Consider the following 17576-nt stretch of genomic DNA (forward strand, 5'->3'; position numbering starts at 1 on the left):
CCAACATTATGTAATAGGATCCCCTTGCAGTGTCTAATACTCCAGTGAATCCTGGTTAAAATTCTGTTAATCTCAAAGGCTTTCATGATGTTATGATCTCATCTCTTTTGGCCCCTTCCTCTATGACTCCTCTTCTAGTCTTCTATTTATTCTGCTATTCAGTATTTACTGATGATTCCAGGAAACCATCCTCAATTCTCTTCTCTGTTCCCCTACAAAATTTTCTAGATGAATCCATCCATTTTCATCACTTCAACTAAGATATGTATATTTCTACTCAGCTTTTAATTTTGAAAATTTCAAATGCACATGTGCATTATATATCTATATATAAATATATATATTCTATATATTATATTCGATATAAAATCTATATATAAATCTAAATATAAGCAGGGCTTCCCAAATACAAGCCACATAGACTATACTTATACATGTGAACAAATTAATTTTCCTGCCCCATCCACTACTTCACCTCCCAATCCCAACATGCCTTTTATCTTGTTCCTATACCTCAATATGTGGCACTGCCTTCTCCCCAGTCATTTATAAGCTAGAACTTCTCTTTCTCACATATCACATCAAAAGAATCAATAAAAATTTCAAAAAAACTGTCACATATATTTTTCATCATGACTTCTCTCACAAAACTGTCCCCTTGCTCACTCCATCACCTGCACTATTATAATTTCAAGCACCCAATTCCTCATTATGTTATTGCACCTCTCTGTCCCTATTTCCACTGACCCTTCCAGTCTGTCTTGAAAATGATAATAGAATGATCTGAGATACAAGCCTGCTGGTGTTACCAAAATGCTTAAAAATATGGATCTATAGCCCCCTATCACTGACTAGAGGGCAAGTTTTGGGGAAGATTAAAGGCAGGAGGAGAAGGGGACAACAAAGGACGAGATGGTTGGATGGCACCTCCAACTCAATGGACATGAGTTTGAGAAAGCTCCAGGAGACGGTGAAGGACAGGGAAGCCTGGCATGCTGCAATCCATGGGATCACAAAGAGTCGGACATGACTGAGCAACTGAACATCAACAGAGGGCAAGTCTAGGGATTTTATTATGATACATAAGACCCTGAGCTTCCCAGGTGGTGTTAGTGGTAAAGAACTGGCCTGCCAATGCAGGAGACATAAGAGATATGGGTTTAATCCATGGATTGGGATGATCCCTGGAGGAGAGCATAGAAACCCACTCCACTATCCTTGACTGGAGAATCCCACTGACTGAGAAGCCTGGTGAGCTATTGTCCATAGGGTCGCAAAGAGTTGGAAACAACTGAAATGACTTAGCATGCACACATACATATAAGACCCTATATGAATGTTCTAACCAGTTCTCCAGCTCCTTTTATTTTCCACTCTTCTCACACTAAGTTCTGACCACATGTAGCTACCCAAAGTTCCCTGACTAGATAGCTTCCTTCAGGACTCCACACCTGGCACACACAGTTTCTTCTGCCTGGAATCCCTACTCCTTCCCTCTCCTAACAAGCTCCCATTCTCTCTTAAAACACATGGCAGGTTCCATGCTTCAGCCATGAAACCCTCCATGACCACTTCTACACTAAGTGAATTTCAGCTCTAGGCCATGGACACCTGGACCACCCCCTGAACCCCACTGCCACAGAATTTTATACACTTGAAATATAAATGCCCACTTATTCTGATCCACAATCTTTAAATTCCTAGAAGGCAAAGATCATGTCTTATTTTCTGTATACAGTAGTTACACAGTACCTCAAAGAACTGTTGATAGTTAGTAAATGACCACAAAAGAAGAATAAGCAAGTTCTACCAAAAAATTGATTAAGTTTCTGGGCTATCATGTTCCTAGTTGAGTGAATTTCTAACAACTGGTAAAGGTAACTCGATGTGAATCTGAACACAATTTTGTTTACAAAAATTAAGTATATCCCCCCAAGAGCTAACTGCTGTAACTCATTAAAAAAATTAAAACTCTAAGAATTATACTGTGAATTTTGTCAGGTTCAGATTTTGACACCATGAGCACAAAAATTTGGCTTTTAGATTTTATACCAAAGATTAGGAAATCCGAAATAATTATGATCATATAGGCCCTGAGTCAATCACCTGCATCCTATAATCACTGGGTGTTTTCTAAGTTCATATCAGATCTTCCCTTCTATCCATGCTGGTAATATTGAGGTGTTCACATGTTTTGCTCAAAAAAAACAAAAAGCTGGGAAAAACATTAAGAGTCTTTTATTGGCTTTATTACTTTAATATGGAAGCTAATGTACCTTATGCTAGAGCTACAAGGTAATTATAATATATGAAATTTAGTTGAAAACAATCTAATGCTTAATGATTTTAAGTGCAAATAAACACCACAAAGAAACTTCTGATTTCCCTAGAGAAACATTAAATTGGATACACTGGGAGCAAGTCAAGCTATTTTAATCATCTGTCAACTTAAGAAAGACCTTATACCATTATGAAACTAACATGATGTGAAAATTCCCAATGAGGTTATGATCTTGCTAAAACATAAGATGTGTGTAATTTATTTATACCTGCACAATGCAAGTGCACCAATACACAATTACGAATAAATGAAAATGATAACCTTCCTCCCCCATTTTCAAACAAACAGATGATGACAGTTGATAAGAAAAATATAACCATACTATCAAGGAAATTCACAGAATAATCCCACATAATGTGATTACATACATATTTGCAACATGTGTATAATTCAAACACAAATTAATATTCAGACCTGAATATTAATCATAATTTTACTTGGATAACACATGAAATGAGTGAAATACTTAAAATGGCACTCTCTCTAGGAGAAAACAGATTAATATACACATATTCTAGACTTAATTTTTCCTTATTTTTTTTCATAGCATTTGTTATTTCGGGCATTGTGTTCATATCATTTCACTGTTAGTTCTCACACTGGAAGGCAAAATTTATGGTTCTTTCACTCTTTACTACCACTGCTCAATTTCCAGTACTAAGCTCAGCAGCTGACATACTATAGACAATAAATAAGCAAAAAAAAAAACTCATAAAACAATGTTTTTCTACAGCTCTCTCACTGATTACACTTTCTTTTCAAATTAAAAATACCCAAAGATACATCTAAGACTAGGAGAACAATGAAAAGTTAACACAACTTCCAAAATATAAGATAAACCATTTTACTTTCTTTCTGCATGTACAATCTAAATCAATGCCTTTTATAGACAGATTGAAAGAGAACATATTTTTATATTAAAAATATAGTTAAACAATTTATTTATCTTTTAGCATATTAAGGCAACATGTAACTGAAGAAATTTTAAGAATGAGTAGTAATTTGAAAATAAGTAAAAATAATAAAGACATACTTCATTTACTTTTTAGGCATGTATAAAATACTGCCACCGCATGTTAAAATGAGGCCTGATTCAAGTTGGTTTTAACCTGCAACTATTCATAAATATGTTGTTACGATTAAGTCAAACCAGCACAATTAATGACCATGTTTCTTAATATAAACATGTGACCAAAAACATGTTAAAGGGAATAAATACACAGACACTTTGCATGCAGGCCTACAAAAACTAAAGTCTTTTAGACATTGTCCCATCATTTACTATTTTTAAAACACAGTCACGACTGCATTCCCTAAGACTTTACTGTAAAGTTATAACCTCTGAAAAGTACAACCTTTAATCATTTTTTAAATATACATTTTACAATATAGATTCTTCTAATATGCCATTTAAAATTTTTATGCATGTAAAGGAAGAAGGAATTTGTAAGGGCATGTGATATAATTTAAATGAACTTTACTGTGAGAAGGAATGGCATTTAGGCTGAAGAGGGACTACACTTTTAATTTTCATTGATGTACTTAAGATACAAAGGACTCTCATTCAGTCCAATGGAGGTATTATTTCAAAACTGTAAGAATGCTACTATGAGTTCTTGGGGTTGAATAAAAACTCTGATACTTACCATACTGTGTAACAAATGCTATACAGCTGTTCACGATAATGGGAACGTCATTTCTGCCGAGCTGCTGGTCTTGTAATGCATTCCCATCTGTACCCGCTGCTTTTTCAATTGCAGTATGCCAGACTGTGAAATCCAACTTGGTATGCCCATGGATGTATAATGTTCTGTAAAGTTTGAAAAGTATTTCAAATGATAATTTTTTTTTAAGCCTTACTTCTACAGAGAATATCCTTAAATCCATATAAATGTGATCTGATCTCATCCATCAGAAGAAAACCCCTCTGTCTACCACCAGCTTCCACTCACTTGATCCCTCTTTTGCTTTGGAGTCATACGTCTCTCTCCAGAGAGGCCAGAAAATTCCCTGAACTTGTGGCCTTAATGTCCTTGCCTCTTTTTCATTTCCTCTTTCATTCTGTTTCTGAATAACTGAACTGAAACCCTTCTGGCCAGCATCACGTGTAACTTCTCATGGATATCTGGGGGTGTATTTTTTAAGATTTTAGAAGTGTTTGATAACTTTAGGACTGTTCTTCCTTTTAAAGGTTAAAAAAAAAAAGAGAGAGAGAGAGAGAGAGGGAAAACAACCACCCAATTCAGCTTTGGTAGAACAGTTCTTCCTGGCTTTTCCTCCTATCTTTCTGGTCCCTCAGTTCTTTCCCAAACTCACGTTCTCTTTCTAAAAATGAACTTGTAACTTCAGTGCACTCACATGAACTCCAAAGACTCTCCAAGGGACATGTCATTCAGGCCAGTGGTTTCCATCCCCCATATATATATATATAAGCTAGTAAGTCTCACATCCCTATCTCTGGTTGAGAATTTACTCACAAATCAGATCTTCACATGATTGAAAAGCAAGAGCATAAAGAAGTTAACAGAATGGAAATCAATTCATGCACTCAAGTTTTAGCGCTGTGCTCACTTCCTTTATGACCTTGGACAAGTTATCAACCTTCTTTGGTTCTCAGTTTTATCAAAGGCAAAAATGAGGATAATAATAGCACCCACTTTAGCACTCAGTAAATGTGGTATTAGTAACTAATAAACCATAATGCTAATTAATGTTAATTCCACAAGCATCTCAAATCTTTATCCCTTCTTATGTGGAGTTGGAGAAGACTCTTGAGAGTGCTTGGATGGTGAGGAGATCCAACCAGTCCGTCTTAAAGGAGATCAGTCCTGGGTGTTCATTGGAACGACTGATGTTGAAGCTGAAACTCTAATACTATGGCTACCTCATGTGAAGAGTCGACTCATTTGAAAAGACCCTGGTGCTGGGAAAGATTGAGGGCAGGAGGAGAAGGAGACGACAGAGGATAAGATGGTTGGATGGCATCACCGACTCAATAGACATGGGTTTGGGTGGACTGCGAGAGTTAGTGATAGACAGGGAGGCCTGGTGTGCTGCGGTTCATGTAGTCGCAGAATAGGACACAGCTGAGTGACTGAACTGATACTGATACCAAACTGGTACTACAGTCTCCACTTATCCCACCAGGAATTTAGGATTTATTACTGTAGACTGATCCCCTCAATCGCCACCCCACTCCTGACATATGAACTCAGTCACAGAATACTGTCACATCCAGTTCCCTGACATACTTGCTTTGCCTCCTCTTTATTTGAACACTGCCCTCCTTAAGGGCTTTCTATTGCTCCTTAAAGTCACTTAAGTCCCTTCAAACAAAATTCCTTTCCCAATCCTCCACCTTCTCAAGACTCACAGAATGATCTTTTTAAGATACAAAGCTAATGACATCACTTCCTGATAACTGTCTTTCCATGGCAGTTCTGGAGGTTTCAAGATTAAAAGGTCTTCAACATCTGTCCTGTATTATCCACTCCAACTGTGCCATTCCCAGGAGGAACGGAGAAAGGAAGGGAAGAAGAAAGAAATTAACATGTTCTTCTCTTTGCAGGAAGTACTTCCTGCTCTCTGACTGCTTAGTCCAGCTCCTCCCCCATTGGTATATTCTAGGTAACCCTTTGTGACCCTCGATTCCTATCTGCCTCCATCCAATGTTTCTGGTGAAACAGGCATTCTTCTTTAATCCTAAACAATCACTCCACTCTCCATCACATTAACTGTTGTGTCTGTGTGAATTTTTTAGCCACTTCACCACAAACTTAATACAAGCAAACAAAGAAAGCATTTCAGTTTATCAATAGCCTTTAGCATAGTGCCAGATATTTCAGTTCAGTTCAGTCTCAGTTGTGTCCAACTCTTTGCGATCCCATGAATCGCAGCATGACAGGCCTCCCTGTCTATCACCAACTCCTGGAATTTACTCAAACTCATGTCCATTGAGTTGATGATGCCATCTAGCGATTACATCCTCCATTGTCCCCTTCTCCTTCCTCCAGTCTCTCCAAGCATCAGGGTCTTTTCCAATGAGTCAACTCTTCGCATGAGGTAGCCAAAGTAATAAGAGTTTCAGCTTTAGTAACAGTCCTTCCAATGAACAGCCAGGACTGATCTCCTTTAGAATGGACTGGTTGGATCTCCTTGCAGTCCAAGGGACTCTCAAGAGTCTTCTCCAACATCACAGTTCAAAAGCATCAATTTTTTGGCACTCAGCCTTCTTCACAGTCCAACTCTCACATCCATACATGACCACAGGAAAAACCTTAGCCTTGACTAGATGGACCTTTGCTGGCAAAGCAATGTCTCTGCTTTTGAATATGCTATCTAGGCTGGTCATAATTTTTCTTCCAAGGAGTAAGCGTCTTTTAATGTCATGGCTGCAATCACCAACTGCAGTGATTTTGGAGCCCCCAAAAATAAAGTCTGACACTGTTTCCACTGTTTCCCCATCTATTTCCCATGAATTGATGGGACCAGATGCCATGATTTTCATTTTCTGAATGTTGAGCTTTAGGCCAACTTTTTCACTCTCCACTTTCACTTTCATCAATAGGCTTTTTTAGTTCCTCTTCACTTTCTGCCATAAGGGTGGTGTCATCTGCATTTCTGAGGTTATTGATATTTCTTCCAGCAATCTTGATTCCAGCTTGTGCTTCTTCCAGCCCAGCATTTCTCATGATGTACTCTGCATAGAAGTTAAATAAGCAGGGTGACAATATATAGCCTTGAAGTACTCCTTTTCCTATTTGGAACCAGTGTGTTGTTCCATGTCCAGTTCTAACTGTTGCTTCCTGACCTGCATACAGGTTTCACATGAGGCAGGTATTTAGTGGATGCATTATTTAGTAGATGCATTGTTTTAAAGTTTTATCACTAGAAAAAACTTTGACTTGAAACAACTTAATCATTGATGCATGTAAGTATAATTATACTAAAGTAAGAGGAAATGGCAACCCATTTCAGTATTCTTGCCTAGATAATCCCACGGACAGAGGAGCCTGGTGGGCTGCTGTTCATAGGGTTGCACAAGGCTGGACATGACTGAAGCGACTTAGCACGCATGCATACCAACGTCCAACTATTTAATTTTGATTTCAAACTACGAAATGGCTACTTTGGATTCAATCTGAAGAGAAAGGAATGAACTGCATCAACAATCAGTCGTTATGGTTTCTTTTGAGGGGACTGAGAGAGGTAATCTTTTACATTCCTGGTAATTCATTGGCCCTAATTTAAGGAGAAAACAACATTCCCTCTTTCTTTCCTTTGGTTTCTTTTCTGGAAATGCTCCTCTATGAAGATAAAGCTACTAGCACCCCACTCTACTCACCTTAACACCTCCTGAACCTCCCATAACTACATCTTCACTGACACTGATGCCCATAATCTTCATCTCTTGCTTCCTAACATCTTTATTTATTGCTTTTATTTTCCACACCCATCACAGCAGCTCAGATCTCAAGGTTTTGTCATTTCCTTTTTGAAGAATTCTGACACCTGCTTTAATACTGACATGCTTTTTGCCTTTTCACTGATCTCATGTCATGTTTAACTCAAAAGCATTCTACTGCTGGGTTTATTTGTTTAAATGAAATTATCTAACTTGGTACTTTCCCTGAGAAATCAAGCTCCTACATTATGTAGACTTAATCAAAATTACAGCTTGTTAAATTTAGGAGTTTAAAAAATATATTTTAACTCTTCTTGAGTCTCAGCTGCTTTTTTTATCTGATGATTAAGCTCTGAATAGGTGACAAAATCTTTGAAAAGGTGTGCTTATAAACAACGACCAATATTTGAGCAAGCAGTTAAAGAAACCCCAAAGGCAAGGGCCTGCCTACAATAGCAGTATGATTCTGCCATTAACTATAAATGTTTCAAACTTCAAATTTTCTTTCTAGTCAGAAGAAATGTTGTGATGACAAGTTTAACTGTCTGCTTGTGAACTCGTGAAGGGTAGAATCAGTAATGACAAGTTAACTCCCAAGTCCACTTGTCAAAGGCTGAATCCTAAGATACATCATCTTGTGCAGTAGATGTTTGACATTTAACAGCATCAGTTCAACATTCCTTTCTGATGTTACCTAAACTCTGCACATTGAATAAAGCATCAAAAGATATTTTCAACACAAATGCTGGCCAACTTTATTATTTCAAATGTTACTGAACAATGGTTTATCATTCCTATTTCAAAGAAATAGGAATTTACATCTTGAAAATCTGAAAAGTTATTCTGAAGAACTCTAATTATAGAGAAATACATTCTACTAACTGTTCATTCCCAAACCTAAATTTTAAAGCCATATTTTAAAAAATCCATATATCCTATAATGCATCAAGATAGTTCACTAAGACATAGAAACCAAGTCCCAAAACTAATAAAACAATTTTCTTAAAGCTGTAATATAATAGCCACAAAATATAGACTATCATTATTTGAGCCTAGTCTACTGACAAGACCCAAGACAAATGAATGACAGGATCTATAAATTTAGCTGTACAAAAAATGAAATCATCTTTATAAACAACATTTTAAACACAACTAAAAAGCAAACAACATGTTTCAAAAACATAACTAAAAAAAGATAGTATCTTAGGCATCTATAAAAAATAAAAACACTGAGTCTTGTAATATATGTTAGCATTTGTTGGCCAAAAAATACTTTATTTTGCTTTCATTTCTGTAAGATATTTTTTCTGGATAGAGTATTTTAAGCTAATAGTTTCTGGTTTGGTTATTTTTTCCCTCCAACACATTAAAGATTTTACTATATTATCTCCTGGTTTGCACTGTTTCTGCCAATACATTCTCATCTTTGTCCCCTATTTTTAATGTTTCCCCTACCCACCCCCCACCAGTGCTTTTATTTTTCCTCACATTGGTTTTCAAGAATTTGATTATGATATGTCTTGATGTGGTTTGTCTTTATCATGAATGTTATGTTGATCTTAATATATGTACATTTATAGTTTTTATGAAATTCAGAAGTCTTTGGCCATATTTCTTCAATATTATACATATATATATTACTCCATCTTTCTCTTCTCTCATTTTACAATTCTAACTATGTTTACATAAGAATGCTTAATATTGTCCCACAGGTCATTGAGGCTCTGCTAATTTTATTCAGCCTTTTCTCTCTGAGCTAAAGTTTTGATCATTTCTGTTGTCATGACTTCAAGTTTATTGACTTTGTTTTTTTTTCAACATAGTCTACTCTTGGGTTTAGCTGATCTAGTGAGATTTTCTTTTCAGATAGTGTATTTTTCAGCCTTAGAAGTTCCATTTGGTTTCTTCTTTAGACCCATTTTTCTATGTTTATGTTTTCCTTTACATCTTTTAATATATTTAGTAATAATTCAAAATTACTGTGTATATTCTTTGCTAATTCCACTATCCTTCCCATTTCTAGGTCTGTTCTTATCATCTAATTTCCAGCTTTTTCATATCACCAGTATTTTCACTCTATGCTAGACATCGTGAGTATTAAGTTCAGTGTCAGGGTTGTGCTATCTTCCTATAAAGGGTATTAATGTTTGTTTTGGCCCCTTTTGCCTATTTGACCCTGGGTAACTAAACTACTTGTGGAGAGGTCTGTTTTTAAGCTTAGCAAGGCATAAATGGAGCAGCCTTTACCTGTGGGCTGGTTTAGCCTTAATATTCTGGGATTACCTCCTGCTGTCTTTACAAATGCTCTGTGTGTTTAATGAAGTCTGTCTAACCTGGCTAGATAAAATCTGAACACACTCAAATAGTGTCTACATTCTGGGAATTGTTCAACTCATAGCACACCCTGAGAGTATTTTTGCCTGAAGTTCTGACCTGCAAATACGCAGGTTCATACTGAGCAATGATGAAAGGGAATTCTATGAAGATTTCTGAAGCTCGTGCTCTGTACATTTTTCCCTCTGCTCTGAACTCTATCTCGCAAAGTTTAGCTACTGCGGATTCTCCAAACTTCAAGCTCTACCTCCAACATAGCAAAACCGCCATATGCTGCTTGGATCCCTCCATTCCCTGTGCCAAGTACTGACAGGAAGCCAAGGTGATCTTAGGCCTTAAGTCACTTGTTTCCCTTCTCTCCATGGTCACTATCCTGGGAAGCCTATTGTTCCAAAGTCTGAAAATAGTTCGTTTGGTCCAGGTTTCTAGTAGTTTAAAGTGGGAGGGCATATTCCATGCCAGATATTTCTTCATGGGCAGAAATGGAAGTCCAGCACATTTTATTAAGTCATCACATCCATAAATCACCCTCATTTTCGTTTATAGAAAAACAGTATTTCTTTCCTCAGCAGATAAGGAACTGCTGCATAGAGATGAAATTTCAGCCAGAAACAGGCAAACAATTATTAAATCTGTAGATGCAGAGACTGTATCACAAGAATAATGGAGAAAGAAATATTAGCTTAAATAATTTGTTTCTTCTGAAGCCAACAGTTCAGTAAGAAGTGTCAAGGCACACTATTCCCTGAGAAGGCAAGCCTCCAGGTTTTCAATTTCATCTCTACACACCATTAGGCAATTACCTATAGGAATGTGAGAAATAGCCCTGTTTCAAGTCTGCGGAAAAAAAAAAAAAGGCTTCTGTACCCTCTTAAAGAACCTGCAATCCTTTCCAAAACAAGACAAGTTATTATTTACATTTAATTGATAAAACTAATATATCAATCTATCTCTCCAGGCCCACTGTCCCATGCTTCCTCCTCAAGAATTGAAGGTTAAGGCCAACCTGAAGTGAAGTTTTACCCCAACCCATCCTATTTCTCTGAAACTATTGTTTCCACCTCTTGGAATATCTTTGTGTTTCAACCCCTCATTTTTTTCCTCTTCTAATCCTACTGAGGATTCCAGAGCCAGTTATAATATACTTAAAAAATAAATATGATTATCTTGATCCCATTATCTAGAAGAGATCTTTTCATTCTGTATTTTTTCACCCCATAGTGCATTTATATGTTCACAGGTTTCTATCTAGTATACAGTAAGTGTCCTGAACTGAGGAATGAAACACATTTTTTGGAGGAAATAATAAATACTTCAAAATCCATCTTTTGTTAAATAGTCACACACTTCCTTTATCATAATTCTCTTTAACAACAACAACAAAAAATCATCTTATACTGTAAGTTTGAATAGTTCCTTTTTTTGCAAAACCAGTGGCGGTGGTGAGAGAAGAGTCTATCTCGTTTGCCTTGGCAACATTCAGATTAAACCATCTCTACAAATTAAATGATCAGAAAGTTACAAAAGCAGTCAAGCTGATATTGTGGGCAATCGGCTACTGTTTAATTTGCAATTACATGCACAATTTAGAAACCACTTTAAGATAATTCACCCTAGACAGTACTGCTAACATATCAGCTGCTATAAAACACAATTCAAGTACAGGGAAAAAAAAATCACATGTAATAAATTGATATGAAATAAGGATCTTCAACTTAGGAGTGTTCATCTCCCAAATTAAGAAAAGTAGGCTGTCCCATAATTCCGGAACATAGTGATAAAATGTTTATTCCCCAGTGTTAGCTCCTTTATGTCTGAAATTTGCAGTTAAAACTGAATTCAGTCAGGCTTGCAAGCCATCAAGTGAATCATACTTTACTATAGGCCAATAAATCAATCTTAAAAAAATTAAAATCAAACAACAAAATTAAAAAAAAAACCATACTAAGCTGTTCTGTTTCTGATAACACAGCTGAGTTATTCATACTGTGCTTATTACAACTAACAGCCTTTCAGTAAAAGCTTAATAATAGGTATCTTTGACTAATGAGCATGAAGCTACAGAATGTGAGATAGAGAACACAGTAACTTATTTATCAGAAAGAAATACACAGAGAATGTGGGCCAAGTGCAGAAATAGTGTTCAAATTTTATGAAAAGGATGTTGTAATCCATTGAACACTTCAGTCACAGTGGATATATAACCTACTGTCCAAACAAGTGCCTTCTGACCTCACTGGGGTACAGGACATTCACTGACTAACAATGGATATTCAAAAACATGATTTCTTTTCTTTTTTCCACACACAGAAACCCTAAGACCTGAAAGAAAAGCACAAAATCTAAGTTCCAATAACAGCATCAAACATCACGGTAGAAAGCCTTAAGTGTAATCAAGAAAGCTTTATTTTCCAAAATAATTTTTAAAGTATACAAGGAATACACATTAAAGCTATACCATCTGGAGTACCTTCTGCTTAGAGCTTTTCACAGCAAAAATGCTCTGTGTGTGGAAAATATTATTGCAATATTTTTCTGTCTAAAGACACTCATGCTAGGTATATAGGGGAAATTACCATGAAGATTAAAATATACATCTAAATAATGACTATATTCAGTGGATGGTTATCAATTCATGAACTCTTCTAGGTCACAGGGTTCATTCTCTTGCCTTTAAGAAATATTAATATATTTTAACAGTTTAACCAAAGGTAGACAAGAAGGAGCAAATATGTGAAATTAATTCATTAAGCTTATTTATGATTTGCCATTCTGGTTCAAGCTGTTAAAATAAAGGTTAAAACTTATAGCTAGTTGGTTTCTCTTTCAATTATTCTTACTATCTTTATATGCTTGGTGAAAAACTAGAAGTTGTTTTATTTCTTAAAGCTACAGTTTTGTCTTTCATTGACAAGTCTAACACAACCTACTGTACTTTATAGTCATTATTTCCCACGGGACTAACAAATTGAAAGAGAGATGAAAACCAGGACAATGCAATGAAATTCTCTTATTTTGAAATGGCATTAAAACAGCTCTTAAACAATCCATCTAAAATTAACTGTCCTGGTTTGAGTACTGGAAGAAAAGAATCTATTTCCTCTTTTGGTATGTGATAAAACCACTCAAAGTCATCCAGGCCAAGAGCTCAGAAGTCATCCTTATTTCCTATTTCACAAAGCAATTGAAAACCAGCAGACTGATCGAAAACCACAAGATTAGACTTTCCCTCAATAGCCTACCACCAGATCTAGAAAGATCCCAATATCCAAAACCACCCATCAGTTCCTCTTTTCTTGCTGTTAGAACTGAGAGACCTATCCTGTTGTCTTCTCTCTTATACCTTCACTGCCCCCCCCACCTTTTTTAAAATATGTATCTCTGCCCCATCAAAATGTTTTTAATGGCACAAGTTCAAGTCATCTAAAACAAAACTGCAGATATATTCTCTTCCTGGGACAAATTCCTTTCACTTCATTAATCCTATTAACTTCCAGACATCCCTGACAAACTGTTCTCCCCAGCTGGTTTATCTAATCTTATCCAGGTTTTGCTTTATCACTTCTGTTCTTCTCAAGAGTCACTGGACTGGACTCCCCATCACTGATCCAATGGAGTATCTATTGTCATCAGACAGCACCTGGTATTTCTGACTATTCCTTCCTTCTTGCACCACTCTTTCTGGGCTTAGTGACACATCCTCTCAGTTTCCTGCTTCACTCTCTGAATAAATTACCTTTATACCCTGGGGTAGCTAATCCCCCAGAAACTGCCCCCACCTCCAACATTCTGTGTATTCATCAAAGTCCCAACACATTAGCTCTTCCCTTCTCACTCTATAGACCTCCCTAAGTGATTTCACCTTCTTCATTCTATATGTGGGTAACTCCAATATTGATATCCCCATTAACTAATCATGAGCATCAGATCCACAAATATAACTCCCTCTAAGCAATTTCTCCTTAAATGTTTATAAGCACCTCATGTTCAACATGTCAAAAATCAAACTCATCATTTCCCAAGCTCTCTTCCAAACCTGCTCTTTTTCCATTTGTCTCAATTTATTTACATATGTGTATACATATCCACATATATGTACACACGTGTGTACATCTGTGAAAATACACATAGGTATATAAATATGAGATCCCGTTCTTCACCGTACACGGTGCCCTGGATACCTGCATGGCTTTTTGTTCCATAACGGCTTATAACCCAGTGCACTCACCATCTTCCAGGTTGATTCTTTATTCCCACTTCTGACCTCTCTTCTTTCTGCTTCATCTTTAATTAGGTGGCCACTGGATTGATATATTTTTTCTAGTAAAATAACTTTTCAGGTTTTCTAATAAACTTTTTACTTTCTAATAAGATGCTGAAATTTAAATCCTAGTGACATATAATTTATCCAGGCTCCTAATATATTAGTTGACTTAATTTTTGAGAGTCATCTTGGTAAATTAATACCACTTGTTTTAAAAAGAAATTGTTACATTGTTAAGTTAAAAACTGCCCTTATCTTGATTTAAAATTGGATTATCCCCCTCAGCATCATATAGACCCTGGAAGGCTGTACAAAAGTGCTTAAAATAGTGCCTGGTACAGAGTAATTTGTATACATTGTCATCATTTTATTATTGCTATTATCTGAATCTTATTGATTTGGAGAAAACGGGGAAAGCAAGTAAAACCAAAATATAAGCATATGATAAACATACTTGTTTTCCAATGGTCCTTTTGTATAGCAGCTATTCAAAAGAGAGGTTCAAAAAAAATAACTTGGTTTTATATTTATCCTGTATTTCTCCTACTCTCATCTTGACACATTCTCTATTACTGCCTTTCATAAAAATGCTTTCAACATAACTAGTTGATAACACATGCAGATAAAAACAGTCTTCCCTGGTGGCTCAGCAGTAAAGAATCGCCTACCAATGCAGGAGACGCAGGTTTCATCCCTGGCTTGGGAAGACACCCTGGAGAAGGAAACAGCAACCCACTCCAGTATTCTTGCTGGGCAACCCTAGGGACAGCGAAGCCTGGCAGGCTATGGTTTGTGGGGATGCAAACTCGGATACAACTGAGCACACAGGCACACAGATAAAAACTTTATTCTCAAAAACTAAATGAAGCAGCTTTGACCGTTATTTTGGAATCCTGCTAGTTTTAAACTATTCCATAAACCTTCTGGTTCCTGTTGCCCAGGGTAAAGTTCAAGATGTCATAAGGTAACAAAACATTTAGTCCTCTGGCTTCCTTATCTTGTGTTCATGAGGGAGTACACTGCATGCGGTTAGCACTAAATAAAAATTCAGATTGAATAACACTAATCCACATTTGGCACATTTTAATTAAAATCTATGTGCCACTGGTCAAATCCTTTATAGACTAAAACTGGTAGAAAAATACCTTGGGTACAGTAACATGATTTTTTAAAATTACATATATATATGTAATATATAAAATAAATTTCACTAGCAAGCTTCTGGTTGCTAATTTGTTTAAGAACATAAGCTCTGTGAGCTCAAGCAACAAATCTGTATTTTTGACCATTTTTTCTTGCCATGTAGGTAACAGGCAGCAGGCATTACATAAAGATTAATAGATGAAGCACAGGCTGGAATCAAGATTGCTGGGAGAAATATCAGTAACCTCAGATATGCAGATGACCAATGAAGAAGAAAATGAAGAACTAAAGAGCCTCTTGATGAAAGTGAAAGAGGAGAGTGATAAAGTTGGCTTAAAACTCAACATTCAGAAAACTAAGATCATGGCATCTAGTCCCATCACTTCATGGCAAATAGATGGGGAAACAGTGGAAACAGTGACTGACTTTATTTTCGGGGGGCTCCAAGGGTTTTTCCAGTAGTCATGTATGGATGTGAGAGTTGGACTAGAAAGAAAGCTGAGCACCAAAGTATTGATGCTGTTGAACTGTGGTGTTGGATAAGACTCTTGAGAGTCCCTTGGACTGCAAGGAGATCCAACTCGTCCATCCTAAAGGAAATCAGTCCTGAATATTCATTGGAAGGACTGATGTTGAAGGTGAAATGCCAATATTTTGACCACCTAATGTGAAGAACTGACTCATTGGAAAAGACACTGATGCTGGGAAAGATTGAAGGCGGGAGGAGAAGGGAATGACAGAGGATGAGATGTTTGGATGGCATCACCGACTCAATGGACATGAATGTGAGTAAACTCTAGGAGTTGGTGATGGACAGGGAGGCCTGGTGTGTTGCAGTCCATGGGGTCGCAAAGAGTTGGATACTACTGAGCGACTGAACTGAAAAAGTGTATGTGTGCTAGTCTTTCAAAGCCACAACACTATCTACTCTCTTACTATTATTTCTGAACATGTATGGAATGTATTCTGAGAGAACAGTAAAACTATCATCTGGTAGCAAAATTAGAACCTAAAATATTATTAATCATTTTAAGTCCGAAAATAAAGAAGCAAAAACAGAAAATCCTGATTACATCTCTAAGTTAAAAACACATTCTGACATACGTATCTAATCAGCAATACGTTTGCTACCTAAAGCGGTTTGCATTTTTCTGTGAAGTTCAAGAAAAGACAGGTTCAGATAATGGCTCAGTCATTATCCTTGTCACTAGCATGGACGTTCACTGGAGGGAAGGCTAATTGAGCTTTGCTTTTACATTTATCATTACATATATATACACACACAAATACTATCTTGCACTCTTGAAGAGCTAAACATTCTAATTATGGGATTTGAAAGTAAATGATAAGATACAGAGAGAAAATAATTTGTTCAGGAGACTATGCCATCCTAGTTGTTGTCATCTGACTCTTGCTGCTCCTTCTCAGGACCTTTTGCTAGATCATTCCTCCTCTAAAACTTAAGGCCCTGGGACTACCTCCTTGTCTCTTTTCTACCTACAGTCCTCCTCTAGGCGAATCTGATCTGTTCCTTGGCTAAATAAGTAAGTCAAAATGTATGCTGATGACTCTCGAATATTTATCTCTGGCTGTAACCTTTCCACTTAATTCCAGGCTTGCATATCCACTTTGCTTTCAAATAGACATTTCCAAGTAATCATTTCCAAAACCAAATTCTTGATCTACTACCCTAAATGTACTAATACCCTACCTCTACTCTCCATGTATATTTTATCTCAAAAAAGAGCACCATAATTCACGTAAAGGCTCAGGCCAAAAACTCTGGGATCATCTCTGACTGTCACAGTCAGAGAATCCATCAACAGATTCACTGACCTCTACCCACACAGTGTATCTCACCACTCAACACTATGTCATTAGGAAGTCACCTTTTGCTTGGCCTCTGCAGCAGGATCCTACCTGATGTTCAAACTTTCACTCGTGCCCTCAGAAAGCTATCCATCTAGAGTCAGAGTAGTCATTTAAAAACATAAGTCAGATGATTGAATTTCCTGGCTCTCAAATGAAGGGGCTTCTCACCATGCTTAGAATAAAATTCAAGTCTTTACATACCATGGCCTGTAAGGCTC

At 36.7% G+C, this 17576-nt stretch overlaps 1 protein-coding gene across 3 annotated transcripts in view; it reads right to left on the reverse strand.

Annotated features, from left to right (window-relative positions):
• The window catches only part of ARAP2 (ArfGAP with RhoGAP domain, ankyrin repeat and PH domain 2), a 180005-nt gene that overhangs the window by 76124 nt on the left and 86305 nt on the right, over nt 1-17576 (reverse strand). For all 3 annotated transcript variants that reach the window (XM_069593027.1, XM_069593026.1, XM_069593025.1), the window contains one exon: nt 3988-4151. In XM_069593027.1, coding sequence (XP_069449128.1) covers nt 3988-4151 — 164 coding nt within the window. The remainder of the gene's footprint in view (nt 1-3987; nt 4152-17576) is intronic.

The sequence above is a fragment of the Ovis canadensis genome, chromosome 6, assembly GCF_042477335.2.
Source record: "Ovis canadensis isolate MfBH-ARS-UI-01 breed Bighorn chromosome 6, ARS-UI_OviCan_v2, whole genome shotgun sequence".
Lineage (NCBI taxonomy): Eukaryota > Metazoa > Chordata > Mammalia > Artiodactyla > Bovidae > Ovis > Ovis canadensis.